General features: G+C 48.7%; 1 protein-coding gene across 1 annotated transcript in view; it reads left to right on the forward strand.

Moving 5' to 3' along the window:
- IL27 (interleukin 27) overlaps positions 1–20,373 on the forward strand; it is a 28,499-nt gene that overhangs the window by 917 nt on the left and 7,209 nt on the right. The window contains exons 3-4 of the mRNA XM_063933016.1: positions 19,327–19,442; positions 19,820–19,995. Coding sequence (XP_063789086.1) covers positions 19,327–19,442; positions 19,820–19,995 — 292 coding nt within the window. The remainder of the gene's footprint in view (positions 1–19,326; positions 19,443–19,819; positions 19,996–20,373) is intronic.

A 20,373-nucleotide genomic window follows, 5' to 3' on the forward strand; every position in this document is an offset into this window, starting at 1 on the left:
TTGCATCCTCACGTTCAGAATAATACAGTGGTGCAAGTGGAAAAAATGTCTTAGTGGTGCCGTGCCAAAACATGGCTGTGGACAAATGCCATACATGGTGTGGTCAATGAAAATAGGGGCGTGATACACATATGGGTGGCCAAATACACATGTGACCGCAATGGTGTAGTGCCAAATACACATATGTCCCCAATAGTGCAGTGCCAGATACACATATGCCCCCACAGTGCCAGGTACACACATGCCCCCCACAGTGCTGTTCATTGCAGCTTGCTGCTGTGTGTGTGTCAAGGGAGGAGAGTGCAGTGCGCACTTACCCTGCCCCTCAGTGCTCAGTCCGGCGGCGGCGTGTATCTCAAACCAGGCACCAGTTTGTGAGCCAATCAAAGTTTGCGGTCCGGCAGCCAATCAGGAGCCGCTGTTGCCGGTCCACGAGCTCTGATTGGCTCACGAACAGGCGGCTGGTTTGAGATCCTACACGCCACCACCACCTGACTGAACAATGAGGGGCAGGAGAGGCGCTCGCTGCGCTCTCCTCCCCTGACACACACACAGCAGCGGCTGCAAGTAAGGTGGACGGCCGGCGGTACTACGTACCAGCCATCAATTTCTTACCGGTACGCAGTACCACCCCGTATAGCCACACTTGCAGCAGTTACATGTGTTATATACAGGGTGTAGCTACCATAGGTGCAGGGAGTGCAGCTGCTATGGGGCCCAGAGCTGAGAGGGGCCACCTTCCCTGTCACAGTTACATGTGTTATATACAGGGTGTAGCTACCATAGGTGCAGGGAGTGCAGCTGCTATGGGACCCAGAGCTGAGAGGGGCCACCTTCCCTGTCACAGTTACATGTGCTGTATACAGGGTATAGCTACCATAGGTGCAGGGAGTGCAGCTGCTATGGAGCCCAGAGCTGAGAGGGGCCACCTTCCCTGTCACAGTTACATGTGTTATATACAGGGTGCAGGGAGTGCAGCTGCTATGGGGCCCAGAGCTGAGAGGGGCCACCATCCCTGTCACAGTTACATGTGCTGTATACAGGGTATAGCTACCATAGGTGCAGGGAGTGCAGCTGCTATGGGGCCCAGAGCTGAGAGGGGCCACCTTCCCTGTCACAGTTACATGTGTTATATACAGGGTGTAGCTACCATAGGTGCAGGGAGTGCACCTATGTGTAATATACATTTTTCGCCACTGGGTAGTACGTAGGGGTCTTTCAAACTTTTTCATTGGGGTCTGCAATAGATCTAGGTATGCCCCTGGACCTGCTCATTGTAGTGTGGTATAAAATGAACTGGAGGGCATTTTAATGTTATATAATATGAACCGGGGCACTGTAATGAGGCACAATATGAACGGGGAGCACTATATATCATAATGTGAATTGGGGGTACTGTGCGGCATAATGTGTACTGGCAGCTCTGAAATGTGACATAGGGTGACCGTAAGCACTACTGTAATTCATAAAAGAAACCTGGGCACAAATATGGGGCATAACAAAACATAAGGCTCTACTATGGTTCAGAAAATGAACTAGGGCACTATTATAGGGCATAACAATAATAACTGTAGCAGAGAAGTGTCTCTCTAGAAGCATTGGGACGGGGGCCCCTTCAAAATGTTGCTATGGGGCCCACAAAGTTCTGGCTACGCCCCTGCATCCTGGCATTTGAAATACCATCTTTAATATCTGTAACATAGAGGGTTTTTTTTTAGTTTGTGGGTTTTTTTATTTCTACTTTTGCATTTTTAAGGCTTTTTAGACATTTCCCATTTCAGATGTGTGCTCCAACAAGAGGAATGATATTACTGAGCAGGATGAAGAAAAGAGAATGAAAAAAAAAGTAAAAAGAAAGAAAATTGTCAAAAAAATGACCCAAACTTTTCTCCTCAGAGAGTGTCCGAGGGGAGGGGGTGGAGGGCAGTTTCAGCAGAATCTCCGCACGTGCTGACAGAGTGGGAGGGGGACTTAGGGGAAGGGTATCGGCTTGTGCAGCCACTCTGGTTCCTCCTTCTCGTACTGTCCACAAGCTGCTGTGTCACTCAGGACTGTCTAACTAATGTGACTGAGATGAAGTTTCTCAGCCCACACAGTAACTTATGTGGTAGCTGACGTCATCTTCCTCTCTAGGTGGAAGCGATTTATTTAAAAAAAAATCAACAAAAATATACTTTAAGATGACGCCCAAATTCTGCACAATATAATGCTGGACCAAGGCTTGGGGTCAGGATAACAACGGTATGGGTACAATGACCTAAGGGGCTCATTTATCAACGAATGATAAAACTCATTGCGTATAATAAATGGTGAGACAGGAAGATCTAACATAAATCACTTTAATACATTGTTGCAACATTAAATTACAATACACATTTACATTTCAGTTGACTGAGGAATAAGTCGACTAAACGTTGGGTTTAGGGGGCCGGCAGCGACCTTGCAGCAGTGGCGTGCGGTGAGGTCAGTGGCTGGCGAGGCACAATCCGCTAACATCCCCCCCCCCCCCCCCCCCATAGAGGATAAAAAAAAAAAAAAAAGCGTAGCCCCCCCCCCCTTATTTGTAAAGCAGCACCAGGCAGAACCAGCCAGGGGGGGTAATGCCATAGCAGGGGAGACACTCGGTATGGGGTCCCCCTGCTATAGCATTAATCTACCCCCCCAAGCTAGTCAGCCCAGGGCTGGAATTCCTCGGAAGTGGGGACCCCAAAAAATAAACATGGGGTCCCCCTCCCGAGCAATAACCCCTGGTGGCGGTGGGTGCGGGGTTCATTGTTAAAATTGTTCTTTACAGGTGGCCTACAGATCCCAGCAAGCCTGCCCCAGCATGCTGGCACTTGGAGAACCACAAGTGCCAGCATGCCCGGACATAATGGGCCCGCTGGCACCTGTAGTCCGCCTGTAAAGAATAGTAATATTGTTCTTTACAGGTGGCCTACAGGTCCCAGCAAGCTTGCCCCAGCATGCTGGCACTTGGAGAACCACAAGTGCCAGCATGCCCGGACATAAATGGCCTGCTGGCACCTGTTGCCCACCTGTAAAGAAAATATTAAAATAAAAACACCACACAGTCTTAAAAAATAAGTTTTATTGCACAGGGTCTTCACCTGGGGGCGGCGGCCTTTAAGCTCTTTTGCGTGGCCGCCGCCTTCCCAGGGCTTCTGGCGTCTTCACCTGGGGGGGCGCCACCTCCCCAGGGCTTCTGGCGTCTTCCTCCGGCGTCTTCACCTGGGAGGCGGCGGCCTGTAAGCTGTTTTGCATGGCCGCCGCCTTCCCAGGACTTCCAGCGTCTTCACCTGGTGGGCGGCGGCTGCTAAGCTCTTTTGTATAGCCGCCGCCCATCCAGGACTTCCGGCGTCTTCAACCTTCAGGAGCTCTTCTCCGCTCCTCCTCCACCGTCGGACTGACAGCCGCTGCCTCGTGCTGACTTATATAAGTCAGCGGAGGGGGCGGGGCGTTGACGCGGCGAGCCATGATTGGCTCGCGGCGGCCATCTTGAATTTAAAAAATTACGCTGAGGCGCCATTTTTGAAATGGGTACCGCTTCCGCTGCCAAACTCTGCTGAACTGTACGTACTGCCGCGTCCCGCCACCAGCACCTCCGCCGCCCGGCCCGCCGCATCCCGCACCTCCGCCGCCCGCACCTCCGCCGCCACCGACGCCCACACAGTGATTGACAGCGGATCCAGTGACGGATCCGCTGGCCAATCACTGTGGCCTCACTGACAGGGGACGTGCTTTCCCTGTAGGAAAGCGGCACCTCTAATGGTGCCACTTTCCCATACAATTTCAATGGGCTTTTCCTGCCCATTGCTAGGCCACGCCCGCGCCCGCCCCCTGCTTCCATATATTTTATCAATCACTGCGGGAGGCACCACGATCGGTACCTCCCAAAGTGATTTTACACAGTTTAATCATGAGTAAAATAATAAAGAAGATATTTATGTGTCATAAGTATCTTCTTTGTATTATTTTACTCATTAATGACAGGGCTGACTGCACGTCCCTGCCTTGCAGGGTATAATTGGTGAGTATTTTCTGTCCCTCGGTGCAGGGTATACTTGTTGGTAATTCTCTGTCCCTCGTTGCAGGGTATAATTGAAGGGTATTTCCTGTACCTCGGTGCTGGGTATAATTGTTGGATATTTTCTGTCTTTTGGCGCAGGATATAATAGGTGGGTATTTTCTGTCCCTCATGAGGGTATAATTGGAGGGTATTTCCTGTCCCTCGGTGCAGGGTATAATTAGTAGTGATGTGCACCGGAAATTTTTCGGGTTTTGTGTTTTGGTTTTGGATTCGGTTCCGCGGCCGTGTTTTGGATTCGGACACGTTTTGGCAAAACCTCCCTGAAATTTTTTTGTTGGATTCGGGTGTGTTTTGGATTTGGGTGTTTTTTTACAAAACCCCCTCAAAAACAGCTTAAATCATAGAATTTGGGGGTCATTTTGATCCCATAGTATTATTAACCTCAATAACCATAATTTCCATTCATTTCCAGTCTATTCTGAACACCTCACAATATTATTTTTAGTCCTAAAATTTGCACAGAGGTCGCTGTGTGACTAAGCTAAGCGACCCAAGTGGCCGACACAAACACCTGGCCCATCTAGGAGTGGCACTGCAGTGTCAGACAGGATGGCACTTCAAAAAATAGTCCCCAAACAGCACATGATGCAAAGAAAAATGAAAGAAAAAAGAGGTGCAAGATGGAATTGTCCTTGGGCCCTCCCACCCACCCTTATGTTGTATAAACAGGACATGCACACTTTAACAAACCCATCATTTCAGCCACAGGGTCTGCCACACGACTGTGACTGAAATGACTGGTTGGTTTGGGTCCCCACCAAAAAAGAAGCAATCAATCTCTCCTTGCACAAACTGGCTCTACAGAGGCAAGATGTCCACCTCCTCCTCATCCTCCGATTCCTCACCCCTTTCACTGTGTAATCCTCACAGATTATTAATTCGTCCCCACTGGAATCCACCATCTCAGGTCCCTGTGTACTTTCTGGAGGCAATTGCTGGTGAATGTCTCCACGGAGGAATTGATTATAATTCATTTTGATGAACATCATCTTCTCCACATTTTCTGGAAGTAACCTCGTACGCCGATTGCTGACAAGGTGAGCGGCTGCACTAAACACTCTTTCGGAGTACACACTGGAGGGGGGGCAACTTAGGTAAAATAAAGCCAGTTTCTGCAAGGGCCTCCAAATTGCCTCTTTTTCCTGCCAGTATACGTACGGACTGTCTGACGTGCCTACTTGAATGCAGTCACTCATATAATCCTCCACCATTCTTTCAATGGTGACAGAATCATATGCAGTGACAGTAGACGACATGTCAGTAATCGTTGGCAGCTCCTCCTTCAATGTCTCCAGCTTCTTCTGCAAAAGCCTGATGAGGGGAATGACCTGACTCAGGCTGGCAGTGTCTGAACTGACTTCACGTGTGGCAAGTTCAAAGGGTTGCAGAACCTTGCACAACTTTGAAATCATTCTCCACGGCGCTTGATTCAGGTACATTCCCCCTCCTTTGCCTATATCGTATCTAGCTGTATAGGCTTGAATGGCCTTTTGCTGCTCCTCCATCCTGTGAAGCATATAGAGGGTTGAATTCCACCTCGTTACCACCTCTTGCTTCAGATAATGGCAGGGCAGGTTCAGGAGTGTTTTCTGGTGCTCCAGTCTTCGGCACGCGGTGGCTGAATGCCGAAAGTGGCCCGCAATTCTTCGGGCCACCGACAGCATCTCTTGCACGCCCCTGTCGTTTTTTAAATAATTCTGCACCACCAAATTAAATGTATGTGCAAAACATGGGGGTGCTGGAATTTGCCCACATGTAATGCACGCACAATATTGCTGGCGTTGTCCGATGTCACAAATCCCCAGGAGAGTCCAATTGGGGTAAGCCATTCTGCGATGATGTTCCTCAGTTTCCGTAAGAGGTTGTCAGCTGTGTGCCTCCTATGGAAAGCGGTGATACAAAGCGAAGCCTGCCAAGGAACGAGTTGGTGTTTGCGAGATGCTGCTACTGGTGCTGCCGCTGCTGTTCTTGCTGCGGAAGGAAATACATCTACCCAGTGGGCTGTCACAGTCATATAGTCCTGAGTCTGCCCAGCTCCACTTGTCCACATGTCCGTGGTTAAGTGGACATTGGGTACAACTGCATTTTTTAGGACACTGGTGACTCTTTTTTGAGGTCTGTGTACATTCTCGGTATCCCCTGCCTAGAGAAATGGAACCTAGATGGTATTTGGTACCGGGGACACAGTACCTCAAGAAATTCTCTAGTTCCCTGTGAATTAACGGTGGATACCGGAAACACGTTTTTCACCACCCAGACTGCCAAGGCCTGAGTTATCCGCTTTGCAGCAGGATGACTGCTGTGATATTTCATCTTCCTCGCAAAGGACTGTTGGACAGTCAATTGCTTACTGGAAGTAGTACAAGTGGTCTTCCGACTTCCCCTCTGGGATGACGATCAACTCCCAGTAGCAACAACAGCAGCGCCAGCAGCAATAGGCGTTACACTCAAGGATGCATCGGAGGAATCCCAGGCAGGAGAGGACTCGTCAGACTTGCCAGTGACATGGCCTGCAGGACTATTGGCTTTCCTGTGTAAGGAGGAAATTGACAATGAGGGAGTTGGTGGTGTGGTTTGCAGGAGCTTGGTTACAAGAGGAAGGGATTTAGTGGTCAGTGGACTGCTTCCGCTGTCACCCAAAGTTTTTGAACTTGTCAATGACTTCTGATGAATGCGGTCCAGGTGACGTATAAGGGAGGATGTTACTAGGTGGTTAACGTCCTTACCCCTACTTATTACAGCTTGACAAAGGCAACACACGGCTTGACACCAGTTGTCCGCATTTCTGTTGAAATAATTCCACACCGAAGAGGTGATTTTTTTTTGTAATTTGACAAGGCATGTCAATGGCCATATTCGTCCCACGGACAACAGGTGTCTCCCCGGGTGCCTGACTTAAACAAACCACCTCACCATCAGAATCCTCCTTGTCAGAAGTTCGGGCTGGTTCGGACTCCGACGAACCGAACCCGCTCATCACTAATAATTAGTGGATATTTTCTGTCCCTCGGTGCAGGGTATAATTGGTGGGTATTTTCTCTCCTGCGGTGCAGGGTATAATTGGTGGGTATTTTCTCTCCTGCGGTGCAGGGTATAATTGGTGGGTATTTTCTGTCCCTCGTTGCATGGCATTATTGGTGGGTATTTTCTGTCCCTTGTACAAGGTATAATTGTTGGGTATTTTCTGTCCCCCGGTGCATGGTATAATTGGTAGGTATTTATTGTCCCTCGGTGCTGGGTATAATTGGTGGGTATTTTCTGTCCCTTGATGCAGTGTATAATTGGAGGGTATATTCTGTCCCTCGGTGCAGGTTATAATTGGTGGGTACTTTCTGTACCTCGGTGCAGGGTATAATTGGAGGGTATTCCCTATCCCTTTGTGCAGGTTATAACTGGAGGTATTTTCTGTCCCTTGGTGCAGTGGACAGAAGGGTTTGGAGGGTATTTTCTGTCCCTCGGTGCAGGGTATAATTAATGGGTATTTTCTGTCCCTCGATGCAGGGTGTATTTGGTGAGTATTTTCTGTCCCTCAGTGCAGGGTATAATTAGTGGGTATTTTCTGTCCCTCGGTGCAGGGTATAATTGGTGGGTATTTTCTGTCCCTTGGTGCAGGGTATAATTGGTGGGTATTTTCTGTCTCTCGTTGAGGGTATAATTTGAGTGTATATTCTGTCCCTCGGTGCAGGGTATAATTGGAGAGTATTTCCTGACCCTCAGTGCATGATATAATTGGTGGGTATTTATCATCCCTCGGTGCAGGGTATAATTGGTTGGTATACTATTTTTTGTCCCTCGGAGCAGGGTATAATTGGAGGGTATTCCCTGTCCCTCTGTACAGGTTATAATTGGAGGGTATTTTCTGTCCCTCAGTGCAGGGTATAATTGGTGGGTATTTTCTGTCCCTCAGTGCAGGGTATAATTGGTGGGTAATTTCTGTCTCTCGTTGATGGTATAATTGTTGGGTATTTTCTGTCCCTCGGTACAGGGTATAATTGGTGGGTATTTTCTGTCTCTCGTTGAGGGTATAATTGTTGGGTATTTTCTGTCCCTCGGTACAGGGTATAATTGTTGGGTATTTTCTGTCCCTCGGTACAGGGTATAATTGGAGGGTATTCTCTGTCCCTCAGTGCAGGGTATAATTGGTGGGTATTTTGTGTCTCTCGTTGAGGGTATAATCATCACCAACGCCTTGTACACCCGGTGCGGCGCCGGAATAAAAAGGGGTGTGGCTTCACAGAGGGGGTGTGACTTCGCGGAGAGGGTGGGGCTTCGATTCCCGACCCCCAATTTTCGTCACTTGGGGGTTCGGGAGGTGTGTGCTGTCTCTCGTGGAGTGCTTTATGGCCCTCATACCGAGTTGTTCGCTCGTTATTTTTTTCCGCTACGGAGCGATTAGTCGCAAACTGCGCATGCGCAATGTTCGCAGTGCGGCTGCGCCAAGTAAATTTGCACAAAAGTTTGGTATTTTACTCACGGCCTAACTAAGTTTTTTCATCGTTCTGCTGATCGGAGTGTGATTGACAGGAAGTGGGTGTTTCTGGGCGGAAACTGGCCGTTTTATGGGAGTGTGCGGAAAAACGCAGGCGTTTCTGGGAAAAACGCGGGAGTGGCTGGAGAAACGGGGGAGTGTCTGGGTGAACGCTGGGTGTGTTTGTGACGTCAAACCAGGAACGACAAGCCCTGAACTGATCGCAGTGGCAGAGTAAGTCTGGAGCTACTCAGAAACTGCTAAGAAATTTCTATTCACAATTTTGAGAATCTTTCGTTCGCAATTCTACTAAGCGAAGATTCACTCCCAGTAGGCGGCGGCTTAGCGTGTGCATTTCTGCAAAAAGTAGCTAACGAGCGAACAACTCGGAATGAGGGCCTATGGGCAGTGCCGGCTCCTGCTCAGTGACAGGAATAATGTAACAGTGCAGCACTCTGCTCCTGTCACTGAGCAGGAGCAGGCATTTCGGTGTCACCCCACGGCGGGTGACACCCGGTTGCGGGCCGCACCCCCCCTGGGACGCCACTGGGTATAATTGATGGTTATTTTCTGTCCCTCTGTGTGGGATATAATTAGGGTATCCGTTCAGATGGTCGACCATGTAATGGTCGACAGTCATTAGTTCGACCACTATTGGTCGACATTGACATGGTCGACATGGACACATTGTCGACACATGAAAATGGTTGACACATGAAAGGTCGACATGAGTTTTTTTACTTTTTTTTCTTTTGGGGAGCTTTTCCATACTTTACGATCCACGTGGACTACGATTGGAACGGTAATCTGTGCCAAGCGAAGCGGTAGCGTAACGAAGGCACCATGCCCGAAGCATGGCGAGCGAAGCGAGCCATGCGAGGGGACGCGGTGCACTAATTGGGGTTCCCAGTCACTCTACGCAAAAAACAACACCAAAAGAAGTTAAAGAACTCATGTCGACCTTTTCATGTGTCGACCTTTCATGTGTCGACCATGTGTTCATGTCGACCATGTCAATGTCAACCAATAGTGGTCAACCTAATGACTGTCGACCATAACATCGTCGACCATTCATACCGGAACCATAATTAGTGGGTATTTTCTGTCCCTCGGTGAGAGTATAATTGGTAGGTATTTCCTGTCCCTCGGTGAGAGTATAATTGTTGGGTATTTTCTGTCCCTCGGTGAGAGTATAATTGGTAGGTATTTTCTGTTCCTCGGTGCAGTGTACAAATGGTGGGTATTTTCTGTCCCTTGGTGTATAATTGGAGGGTATTTTCTATTCCTCAGTGCAGGGTATAATTGGGGGGTATTTCCTGTCCCTCAGTGCAGGGTATAATTGGAGGGTTTTTTCTGTCCCTCGGTGAGAGTATAATTGGTAGGTATTTCCTGTCCCTCGGTGAGAGTATAATTGTTGGGTATTTTCTGTCCCTCTGTGAGACTATAATTGTTGGGTATTTTCTGTCCCTCGGTGAGAGTATAATTGGTAGGTATTTTCTGTTCCTCGGTGCAGTGTACAAATGGTGGGTATTTTCTGTCCCTTGGTGTATAATTGGAGGGTATTTTCTATTCCTCAGTGCAGGGTATAATTGGGGGGTATTTCCTGTTCCTCAGTGCAGGGTATAATTGGAGGGTTTTTTCTGTCCCTCGTTGCAGGGTATAATTGTTGGGTATTTTCTATCTTTTGGTGCAGGGTATAACTGGTGGGTATTTTCTGTCCCTCGATGAGAGTATAATTGGTAGGTATTTTCTGTCCCTCGGTGAGAGTAAAATTGTTGGGTATTTTCTGTCCCTCGGTGAGAGTATAATTGGTGGGTATTTTCTGTCCCTCGGGGCAGGGTATTACTGGTAGGTATTTTCTGTCCCTCGTGAGAGTATACTTGGGGGTATTTCCTGTCCATCGGTGCAGGGTATAATTGGTGGTATTTTCTGCCTTGCAATGCATGATATAATTGGTGGGTATTTCCTGTCCATCGGTGCAGGGTATAATAGGAGGGTATTTTCTGTCCCTCAATGCAGGGTATAATTGGTGGGTATTTTTTGTCCCTCTGTGCAGGGTATAATTGGTGGGTATTTTCTGTCCCTCGGTGCAGGGTATAATTGGAGGGTATTTTCTATCTCTTGATGCAGGGTATAATTGGTGGGTATTTTCTGTCCCTCGGTGCAGGTTATAATTGGTGGGTATTTTCTGTCCCTCAGTGCAGGGTACAATTGGTGGGTATTTACTTTCCCTTGGTGCAGGGTATAACTCGTAGGTATTTCCTGTCCCTCATTAAGGGTAAAATTGGTGGGTATTTTCTGTCCTGTGGTGCAGGGTATAATTGGTGGGTATTTTCTGTCCCTCAGTGCAGGGTATAATTGGTGGGTATTTTCTCTCCTGCGGTTCTGGGTATAATTGGAGGGTATTTTCTCTCCCTCGGTGCAGGGTATAATTGGAGGGTATTTTCTATCTCTCGATGCAGGATATAATTGGTGGGTATTTTCTGTCCCTCGGTGCAGGGTATAACTTGTGGGTATTTTCTGTCCATCGGTGCAGGGTATAATTGGTGGGTATTTTCTGTCCCTCTGTGCAGGGTATAACTGGTGGGTATTTTCTGTCCATTGGTGCAGGGTATAATTGGTGGGTATTTTCTGTCCCTCTGTGCAGGGTATAATTGGTTGGTATTTTCTGTCCCTCGGTGCAGGGTATAATTGGTTGGTATTTTATGTCCCTGGTGCAGGGTATAATTGGAGGGTATTTCCTGTGCATCTCGATGCAGGATATAATTCTTGGGTATTTTCTGTCCCTCGGTGCAGGGTATAATTGGAGGGTATTTTCTATTCCTCAGTGCAGGGTATAACTGGAGGGTTTTTTCTGTCCCTCGTTGCAGGGTATAATTGGTGGGTATTTTCTTTCCTGCAGTGCCGGGTATAATTGTAGGGTATTTTCTGTCCATCGGTGCAGGGTACAAATGGTCGGTATTTTCTGTCCCTTGGTGCAGGCCAGGTATTACTGGTAGGTATTTTCTGTCCCTCGATGAGGGTATAATTGGTGACTTTTTCCTGTCCCTCGGTGCAGGGTATAATTGGTGTGTATTCTCTGTCCCTCGGTGAAGGGTATAATTGTTGGGTATTTTCTGTCCCTCGGTGCAGGGTATACTTGGTGGGTATTTTCTGTCCCTCGGTGAAGGGTATAATTGGTGTGTATTTTCTGTCCCTCGTTTCAGGGTATAATTGGTGGGTATTTTCTGTCCCGTGGTGCAAGGTATAATTGTTGGGTATTTTCTGTCACCCGGTGCATGGTATAATTGGAGGGTATATTCTGTCCCTCGGTGCAGGCTATAATTGGAGGATATTTTCTGTCCCTCGGTGCAGGGTGTATTTGGTGGGTATTTTCTGTCCCTCGGTGCAGGGTATAATTGGAGGGTATTTGCTGTGCATCTCGATGCAGGATATAATTCTTGGGTATTTTCTGTCCCTCGGTGCAGGGTACAAATGGTGGGTATTTTCTGTCCCTTGGTGCAGGCCAGGTATTACTGGTAGGTATTTTCTGTCCCTCGATGAGGGTATAATTGGTGACTTTTTCCTGTCCCTCGGTGCAGGGTATAATTGGTTGGGTATTTTCTGTCCCTCGGTGCAGGGTATAATTGGTGGGTATTTTCTGTCCCTCGGTGCAGGGTATAATTGGTTGGGTATTTTCTGTCCCTCGGTGCTGGGTATAATTTGTGTGTATTTTCTGTCCCTCGTTTCAGGGTATAATTGGTGGGTATTTTCTGTCCCGCGGTGCAAGGTATAATTGTTGGGTATTTTCTGTCACCCGGTGCATGGTATAATTGGAGGGTATATTCTGTCCCTCGGTGCAGGCTATAATTGGAGGATATTTTCTGTCCCTCGGTGCAGGGTGTATTTGGTGGGTATTTTCTGTCCCTCGGTGCAGGGTATAATCAGTGGGTATTATCTGTCCCTCGGTGCAAGATATAATTGTTGAGTATTTACTGTCCAACAGAGCAGGGTATAATTGTTGGGTATTTTCTGTGTATATGATCTGTCTCTTAGTATAAGGCAGTGTCAGAATAAGAACAGGGTGTCCGGAGTGGCTGCCTAGGGGCCAGCACACACAGGGGGCTCCCACGCGTAGCTAGGGAGTGGCCCATGCTGCAGCAGTGTATAATGTGACTTGGGGCACTATAGGTCAGATTGAGAGGTGGACCTGCTACCGATGTCGGACGTAGTGGAGCACGTATAGCGTGTATAGATGCGACAATAGACTCCGCTGCGGGAGCTTCTGCCTCTACCTCTGAATCAGATCCATTGTGTTATAATGTGAATTGAGGGCACTATAGTGTGTTTAAAACATTTGTGGCACTGGGAGTATTTACACATTATACTTTTTATTAAAGTCACCAATATATAATTTGCCAATTTTATTTTTAAGTCCCTTACCAGGGCCATATTAACCAATGACCGGGCCCCTAGGCTTTCAGGTATTTCGGAACACCTCCGGCACTTCAATCTTTCACCCCACTACAGCTGACGTTTGGGAAGCAGAGCTTATGCCATCATTTACACTTTCAGTAGTCACGCGGGCACCGATACCCAGTTGAAATCAAGTTTGGTGACCTCTTTTCTCACAGCGCAATCATTCTTCCTTTTCTCTTTTGAAATAGCGCTAGTGTGCTATTGGTCCGCTGTCTCTCCCTCCCCTCCCCCATTGTCTCAAAACAAATCTCAGCTGACTACGAGTGAGACTTGCTACAGCGCAGAGTGCAAAGTGCCTTAAGCCACTGGAGCCAGCTAACAGTGCCTCCACACACACAAAAATTGACAGGCCCCTGGTCCTGGTGATGCCCCTAGGCTTCAGCCTAGTCAGCCTAACTGATAATATAGTCCTGTCCCCCACAAGTTACTGTAATTGCCCAGGAATTTGTACAAGAGCTATAATCCAGCTCTAGTGCAGGGTATACAGTAGTTGGTATCTATTTCCCTGCAGAGTAGAGCAGTTTTCACACCTTCAATGTTGGGCATGAACTATTTTTGCTGCACTGTCCCAAATGTATCCTAATATCTGAATTTGCTATAGTCAAGCTGATTTCTAGCAGATCACTTTGTGCAAGTAAAGAAGGTAACAGACATACTTCAGAGTGCTTTCTGCCATCTTACCCTGATTATTTACTCACAGATAGATACCCTGTAGCCATCCCTTTTTTAATTTCACATTAAATGTTTTAAGGACCCAAAAATAATGGCTAACATATTTGGCTCAATCCAAGTTAAGTATACTCTCCTTATGGGAAACATAATTGATCAAAGCCATAATATAAAGACCTCTGTATACCTTTGTGAACTCTAAATGCAAAAACATAAGTCAGTGACATTGACAGTTCCCATAAAAAAACTGGTATCCGTTCACATGGTCGACCATGTTATGGTCGACAGTCATTAGGTCGACCACTATTGGTCGACATTGACATGGTCGACATGGACACATGGTCGACACATGAAAATGGCCGACACATGAAAAGGTCGACATGAGTTTTTTTACTTTTTTTCTTTTGGGGAACTTTTCCATACTTTACGATCCACGTAAACTACGATTGGAACGGTAATCTATGCCGAGCGATGCGGTAGCGGAGCGAAGGCACCATGCCCGAAGCATGGCGAGCACTAATTGGGGTTCCCAGTCACTTTACGCAAAAAAAGACACCAAAAAAGTAAAAAAACGCATGTCGACCTTTTCATGTGTCGACCTTTCATGTGTCGACCATGTGTCCACGTCGACCATGTCAATGTCGACCAACAGTGGTCGACCTAATGACTGTCGACCATAACATGGTCGACCATTCATACCGGAACCAAAAAAACTATATTAATGATGTAGAGTCGACACGAATCAATATAATGTAATCATGTTTCATATGTATAAGTGCAGAAAATTATATCATTTTGTTGTCTTTTATTGTGCATCTACAGTGTTCCATAAGGGAGTTTAAATATATTTTACTACCCATTAATATAATTCTTATTGGATAATCAGTTGTAAAACAGATTAGTAGAACAGCACCCTACTTTCTGTAATGTCACATAGGTTTTGGGCAAGAAAGAAAAGCTATAACTTGTATTGAATACTTATGGGTTATTGTCAGTTTTTGGGAATAAGTCTGAAATTGTTAAATCTTCCATCTTTTGTGGTGTCTTTCTGTTAAAGTTACTTTCTTGCATTTATACTCAGTAAGCCAGTTTGCTTGTGACTTATGATCACATTGGATCCAAGACTCTTAAAGAATTTGCCTGACAGGCTATCTCCTATATAATAGCCCCGGTGGTCATTCCGAGTTGTTCGCGCGGTAATTTTTTTTGCATCGCAGCGATTTTCCGCTAATTGCGCATACGCAATGTTCGCACTGCGACTGCGCCAAGTAAATTTGCTATGCAGTTAGGAATTTTACTCACGGCATTACGAGGTTTTTTCTTCGTTCTGGTGATCGTAATGTGATTGACAGGAAGTGGGTGTTTCTGGGCGGAAACTGGCCGTTTTATAGGTGTGTGTGAAAAAACGCTGCCGTTTCTGGGAAAAACGCGGGAGTGTCTGAAGAAACGGGGGAGTGTCTGGGCGAACGCTGGGTGTGTTTGTGACGTCAAACCAGGAACGAAACTGACTGAACTGATCGCAGTTGGCGAGTAAGTCTGGAGCTACTCAGAAACTGCTAAGAAGTGTCTATTTGCAATTCTGCTAATCTTTCGTTCGCAATTTTACTAAGCTAAGATACACTCCCAGTAGGCGGCGGCTTAGCATGTGCAAAGCTGCTAAAAGCAGCTAGCGAGCGAACAACTCGGAATGAGGGCCCCAGATCTGTGACTTTGTGCTTCATTTGCTAACGCTGGGCGGAGTCAAAACACTGGGCGGAGTTAGTCAAATGAGTCACAGATCTGGGCAAATCTATAGGAGACTTGGAGCAGGAGCAGATGGTATGGGCATGGCACAGGCAGGGGTGCATACCTCCCAACTTTCTTCAGGCAGGAGGGACACACGCATAGCAAAAAGGGGGCATGGCCAACGGGTAAGGGGCATGGCTTCACGGGTGGACCCGCGATCGCGAGCCACGCCCCTGTTTTAGTCAGTGAGGGGGCATGCCCAGCGCTCTGTGAGCTGCTGGCATGCCCCCAGCGGCGGATTATGAGTCCGGGGGGGCCAGGGCACTTGAGACAGGAACCCTATCTCATTGCTGTGCCTGCTGTGGATTTAGGGGCGTGGCCTAATTGCGCCTCTCGTGGCCACGCCCCCTTATTCAAATTCCGGGGGGGGGGGTTATTTATTTTTTTATGGGATTTTGGTCCCTCAGCTAGGGGTAAATCCAGAGGGGGTGGTCGCTCCCCCCTACACACCCGCACAGGCAGAAGAAAGCAGGGAGGCTGCTGCCTCCCTGCAACACCACAGACCTGCCAATATGCAGCAGCGTGTGCTGACTGTAACACAATGCTGCCGCTGTTACTGGCAGGACGGGAGAGCTTCAGAGCTGGGACAGAGCTACTCCAGCTGGGGGCCCCCCTAAAACTGTGAGGCCCAGGATACGTACCCCCTGGGCCCACCCTTAATCCGTACCCCTTGATGCCCCCTCTCCCTCTGTCTCCACTAAATAGACGCTGTGTGCATGCTAAGCAGAACAGCGAGTACAGGAGCTTCCCAACTGCCCCCCCCCAACCGCGGGACACTGCGGCCCGCGGGTTGGACAGTGGGACAGACCCCAAAAAATGGGACTGTCCCGCGAGGTGTGTGAGGGGGTATGCCATACAGACAGACGGGCACTGGCTCACTGTGTACTTGACCCCCCCACATCAGCATACTCAGCAGGGTCACTTTCTGGCACATTCCACGCCTCTTAGCTGCAGTTTTGTGGGGCACCTGCCGCTGTGCAGGTTACGTACTGCCTTTGTTATCTCCAGCCCCGGCAACCCCACCGCTAGCTGCAGCGCTGCCGCCCGCAGTGAGGTGCGCCCAGCTCCTTCACACACTTTAGCCGGCGGGCAGCGCTGCAGAAGTCCGCGCTGCTTGCAGGCTCCGACCCCCTCCTCCCTCCAGCCGCAGCGTCTCCTGGGGGCTAACCAGTCACTCCCAGTCTCCCCTTACCACAGTGCCTGGCAGCCGCGAGGTCCGCGCCGCGTGCATGCAATGACCCCCTCCTCCCTCCAGCCGCAGCGTCTCCTGGGGGCTAACCAGTCACTCCCAGTCTCCCCTTACCACAGTGCCCGGCAGCCGCGCGAGGTCCGCGGTGTGTGACTGAGGAGTGGGGGGGAGGGATGCAGACGGGCAGTGGAAGCAGGACTCCAGCTTGAGAGAGTCAACCATGCCAAGTCTCTACCAGCAGCAGATCCAAACAGGTTGGAGTGGAACAGCAGCAGCCAGCAGCAGTGACACATCTGTCTGTCACCACTGTTTTGTCCCTAATACCAATCTCTCCCGTGCCCTGTGTTCTGTCATGTCCCTGTCACCCCTGGCCTTGCCCTGTCACCCTTATCCTGGCCCTGTCACCCCTTTCCTGGCCCTGTCTACCAAATCCTGGTCCTGCCGCCCCTACCCTGGCCCTGTCACCCCTATCCTGTCCCTGTCATTTCTGTCCTGGCCCCGTCACCCCTGTCCTTGCCCTGTCACCCCTGTCCTGGCCCCGTCACCCCTGTCCTGGCCCCGTCACCCCTGTTCTGATCCTGTCACCCCTGTCCTGGCCCTGTTACTGCATACCCTGGCAGGTACAGTACCCGCAGTGCCTCCAGACCCCTCCCCAATGCACCACACCTCCGCACCTTCCCCTCCAACACATGCGACACTCCACCCCTCCCCCACACCCTGTGCCTCCAGACCCCCTACACCACCAGCTGCTCCCACTCCCCCACCCTTCCACCACCCACAGCACCTCCAGACCCCTTCCACCATCCACCCCCCATATATGTCTCCCCCCACACCTGCCCCCTCCACCCACAGCATCTGCAGACACCCTCCTCCATTCGCGGTCCCCCCCTCACCCACCCACGGCACCTCCGCACATGCCCCTCCACCACCTGCAGCGCCTCTGGACCCCCTTCCCCATCCGCCGCACCACCCGCACCTGCCTCTCCCCCACCGCGGTGACTCCGGACACCCCTACCCCACCCCCGCCCCTTCCCATCCCACAGCACCTCCGGAACCCTTCACCCATCCGCAACATCCCTGCACCTGCCCCTCCCTCGTGGCACCCCTGCCTCTCCCCCACCTGCAGTGCCTCCGGACCCCTCCCCCATCTACAGCCCCCACTCTTCTGTCTCTCCCCCACCCGCAGCACCTCCCAACCCTTCCCCATCCGGGCCCCCCCGCATCTGCCCCCCCCTCCACCTGCAGCATCTACAGACACCCTCCCCCATCCGCAGTCCCCCCCGCACCCGGTCATTCTGTACATCGAGCCCTGCAGGTGCTGTTCACGCCGTCGCAAGGGGCTGCACCTCCTTCACCATCGCACGCCCTTTCATTGTGCAATATTTAACCACTAACAAAGGAATGCAGGTAATACTCCATATAATACAAATATTGAACCCCATATAGGCATGGAAGGATTAAAGGGGCGTAGCCCCCTGCGACGGTGTGAAGAGCGCCCGTAGGGCGCGATGAAGCACCTAGTGTTTTTATAACACTATATTTATAGAGGGAACTCTTTGGTTTACAGTAACTTTGATTAATTTTAGGCTGTGATTGAATTTTGGCATGTCAGGTAGTAACTCATTGCATTCTGATTGCAGAGTGGTGGGACAGTGCTCCAAAATCGGACTATCCTGAGAAACACAGGACAGTTGGTAGGAATGTGAGTACACATTTTTACTCCAATGGTAATTTGTAAAACCTAAAGTAGATAATTACTCTGAGATCAAAACCTGTTACTTCCATTTACCCAAGGTGAGTCTCTGACTGACGCATCATAATATTGTCTGTATGTATACAAGTCTATTTTGCCATGCTTTCATGGGAAATACAATAGAGTGATGATGATGTAATATAGTTTTGGTGCTCAACTAGAGACTTCTGCAAAAAAAAATTTTTAGATACAGTATAAATGATTTTATGCTGTTGTGTTGGAAAAGGAAGTGTAGGAAATCCCGAAGAAGATGAGATGGAGGGAATCCCCCCTCTCCCACTCTTGTAGCCATTTGGAAAATGAAAGCTTTGCAGGGTTATATAAAACCTTAGAGATGGTGCTGTCAAGACACAGACTCACAAGGAGTAGATACTGTGACATCAAGCACCAACCGACAAGATGAACATATTCATTCCAGGTATGTGGATGGCACATTAAGTTCTTTGGAGGCATGGTGGTTATAGGGTCCTTATAGAGAAGATGCCAACTGAGTACCAAAGCTGGCATCTGATCCATAGCTTTGGCCGTAGAAGAAGAGTATAGGAAACCTTCACTAATGACTATTCCACCACACCAGGTCTCCTGGGATGAAACTGGGCAAAAGCAGGATAGGTCCGAAATCAATTCAGTGGGCAAACTAGTCTTAAGCTGTCAGAAAGGGCAACTTCTGTATGGAAACCAAAGAGGAAAACTTGAGATACACTTTGATTTTTTTATTAAAGTCCTAAGTGTAGTTATTGGCCAGAGATATGGTTGGTCTGCTCTCCAACATTTATCAGGCTAGAAGTTACACTAGGTGGACAAATTGGACAGACCGAGTCGTTTCATCGCCCCATCCACCCTGGGTGACAGCAGGGCTAGAGTGACGTAGCAGCATTTTGTTTTTCTTGTGGTAATGTTTACTTGTTCATGCACAGATCAGCCTACTTCTCTACCGATGGGTTTGGCCTGACAGTAAACTCTGCTGAGTATCTTCCTCACGAGGAAGGAAATTCAGATGTTACCAATTATAAAACTGCCCAGAGAATATTGTGTAACCTCGGCTGTAGAGGAACATGAGACAGCTACGTTATGCAGAGAGAGAGAGAGAGAGAGAGAGAGAGACAGAGAAGAGGAACACTGTGGTAAAGCACAGGCCAAGGAGAAGGGGGGTTAGTCTCAGTAACGGACCGAAAGTAGAAAGCTAGTAGACCGTGGATGGGATGTGAGGAGGTACAGGAGACCAGTGAAGGCTTGGGAAGACTTGGCAAGGTGAGAGAAGAGGCAAGGCTCTGAGTTGAAGAGGTGCAATCCATGAAAGCGAGTCAATCGGAACAGTCTCTTGACCTTGGTGGCTCCTTTGATGCGGCCAGTGCATAGCTGTTTCACTTGGTCACTTTATACCCTTGATAGCTTTTTCCATCTCTGCAGGTGTCCATTGGTTGCCAGTTCTGCTCTGTGGCATCATCTGGGGCTGGGCAGTAGATGGAGCCCCCGTAACTGGTGGAATGACTGTAAAAGATGGCAGCCTGCTGGATGACTTTGGCAGGAGCCTGAAACTGTCCAGGAAGCTATTGCGGGAAACACGGTCATTGGCACATGGCTACGTAAGTGTCTCAAACCTCTGATTACACTCTGCCTGCCCAATTCCATGCTAATTATGTAATATTCATATTTTTTTATATGTAGCACAGTTCTACCCAGTGAGGTAACTAAAGTATTATAACTCCAGTACATTGTCACTGTCCAGTTCAGTTTCATATTTGGTGGCCTGAGTAATAATGTGACTCCTGGACTTATACTTTGTCTCTTAATCACTCTGCCTAATCTTCTGACAATTGACATCTGTCAACGTCAACCCAAATATGGCTGTATATTGTCTCAGTCAGTCCGACCTCTCTTGCAATAGTTGTATGTATAAACCTTGTGTTTCATTTCTCTGTCTCTTCTGCACATGAAGTGGCTTCTCCTTACATTTTATACTG

This window comes from Pseudophryne corroboree, chromosome 7 (assembly GCF_028390025.1).
Source record: "Pseudophryne corroboree isolate aPseCor3 chromosome 7, aPseCor3.hap2, whole genome shotgun sequence".
In the NCBI taxonomy this organism is placed as follows: domain Eukaryota; kingdom Metazoa; phylum Chordata; class Amphibia; order Anura; family Myobatrachidae; genus Pseudophryne; species Pseudophryne corroboree.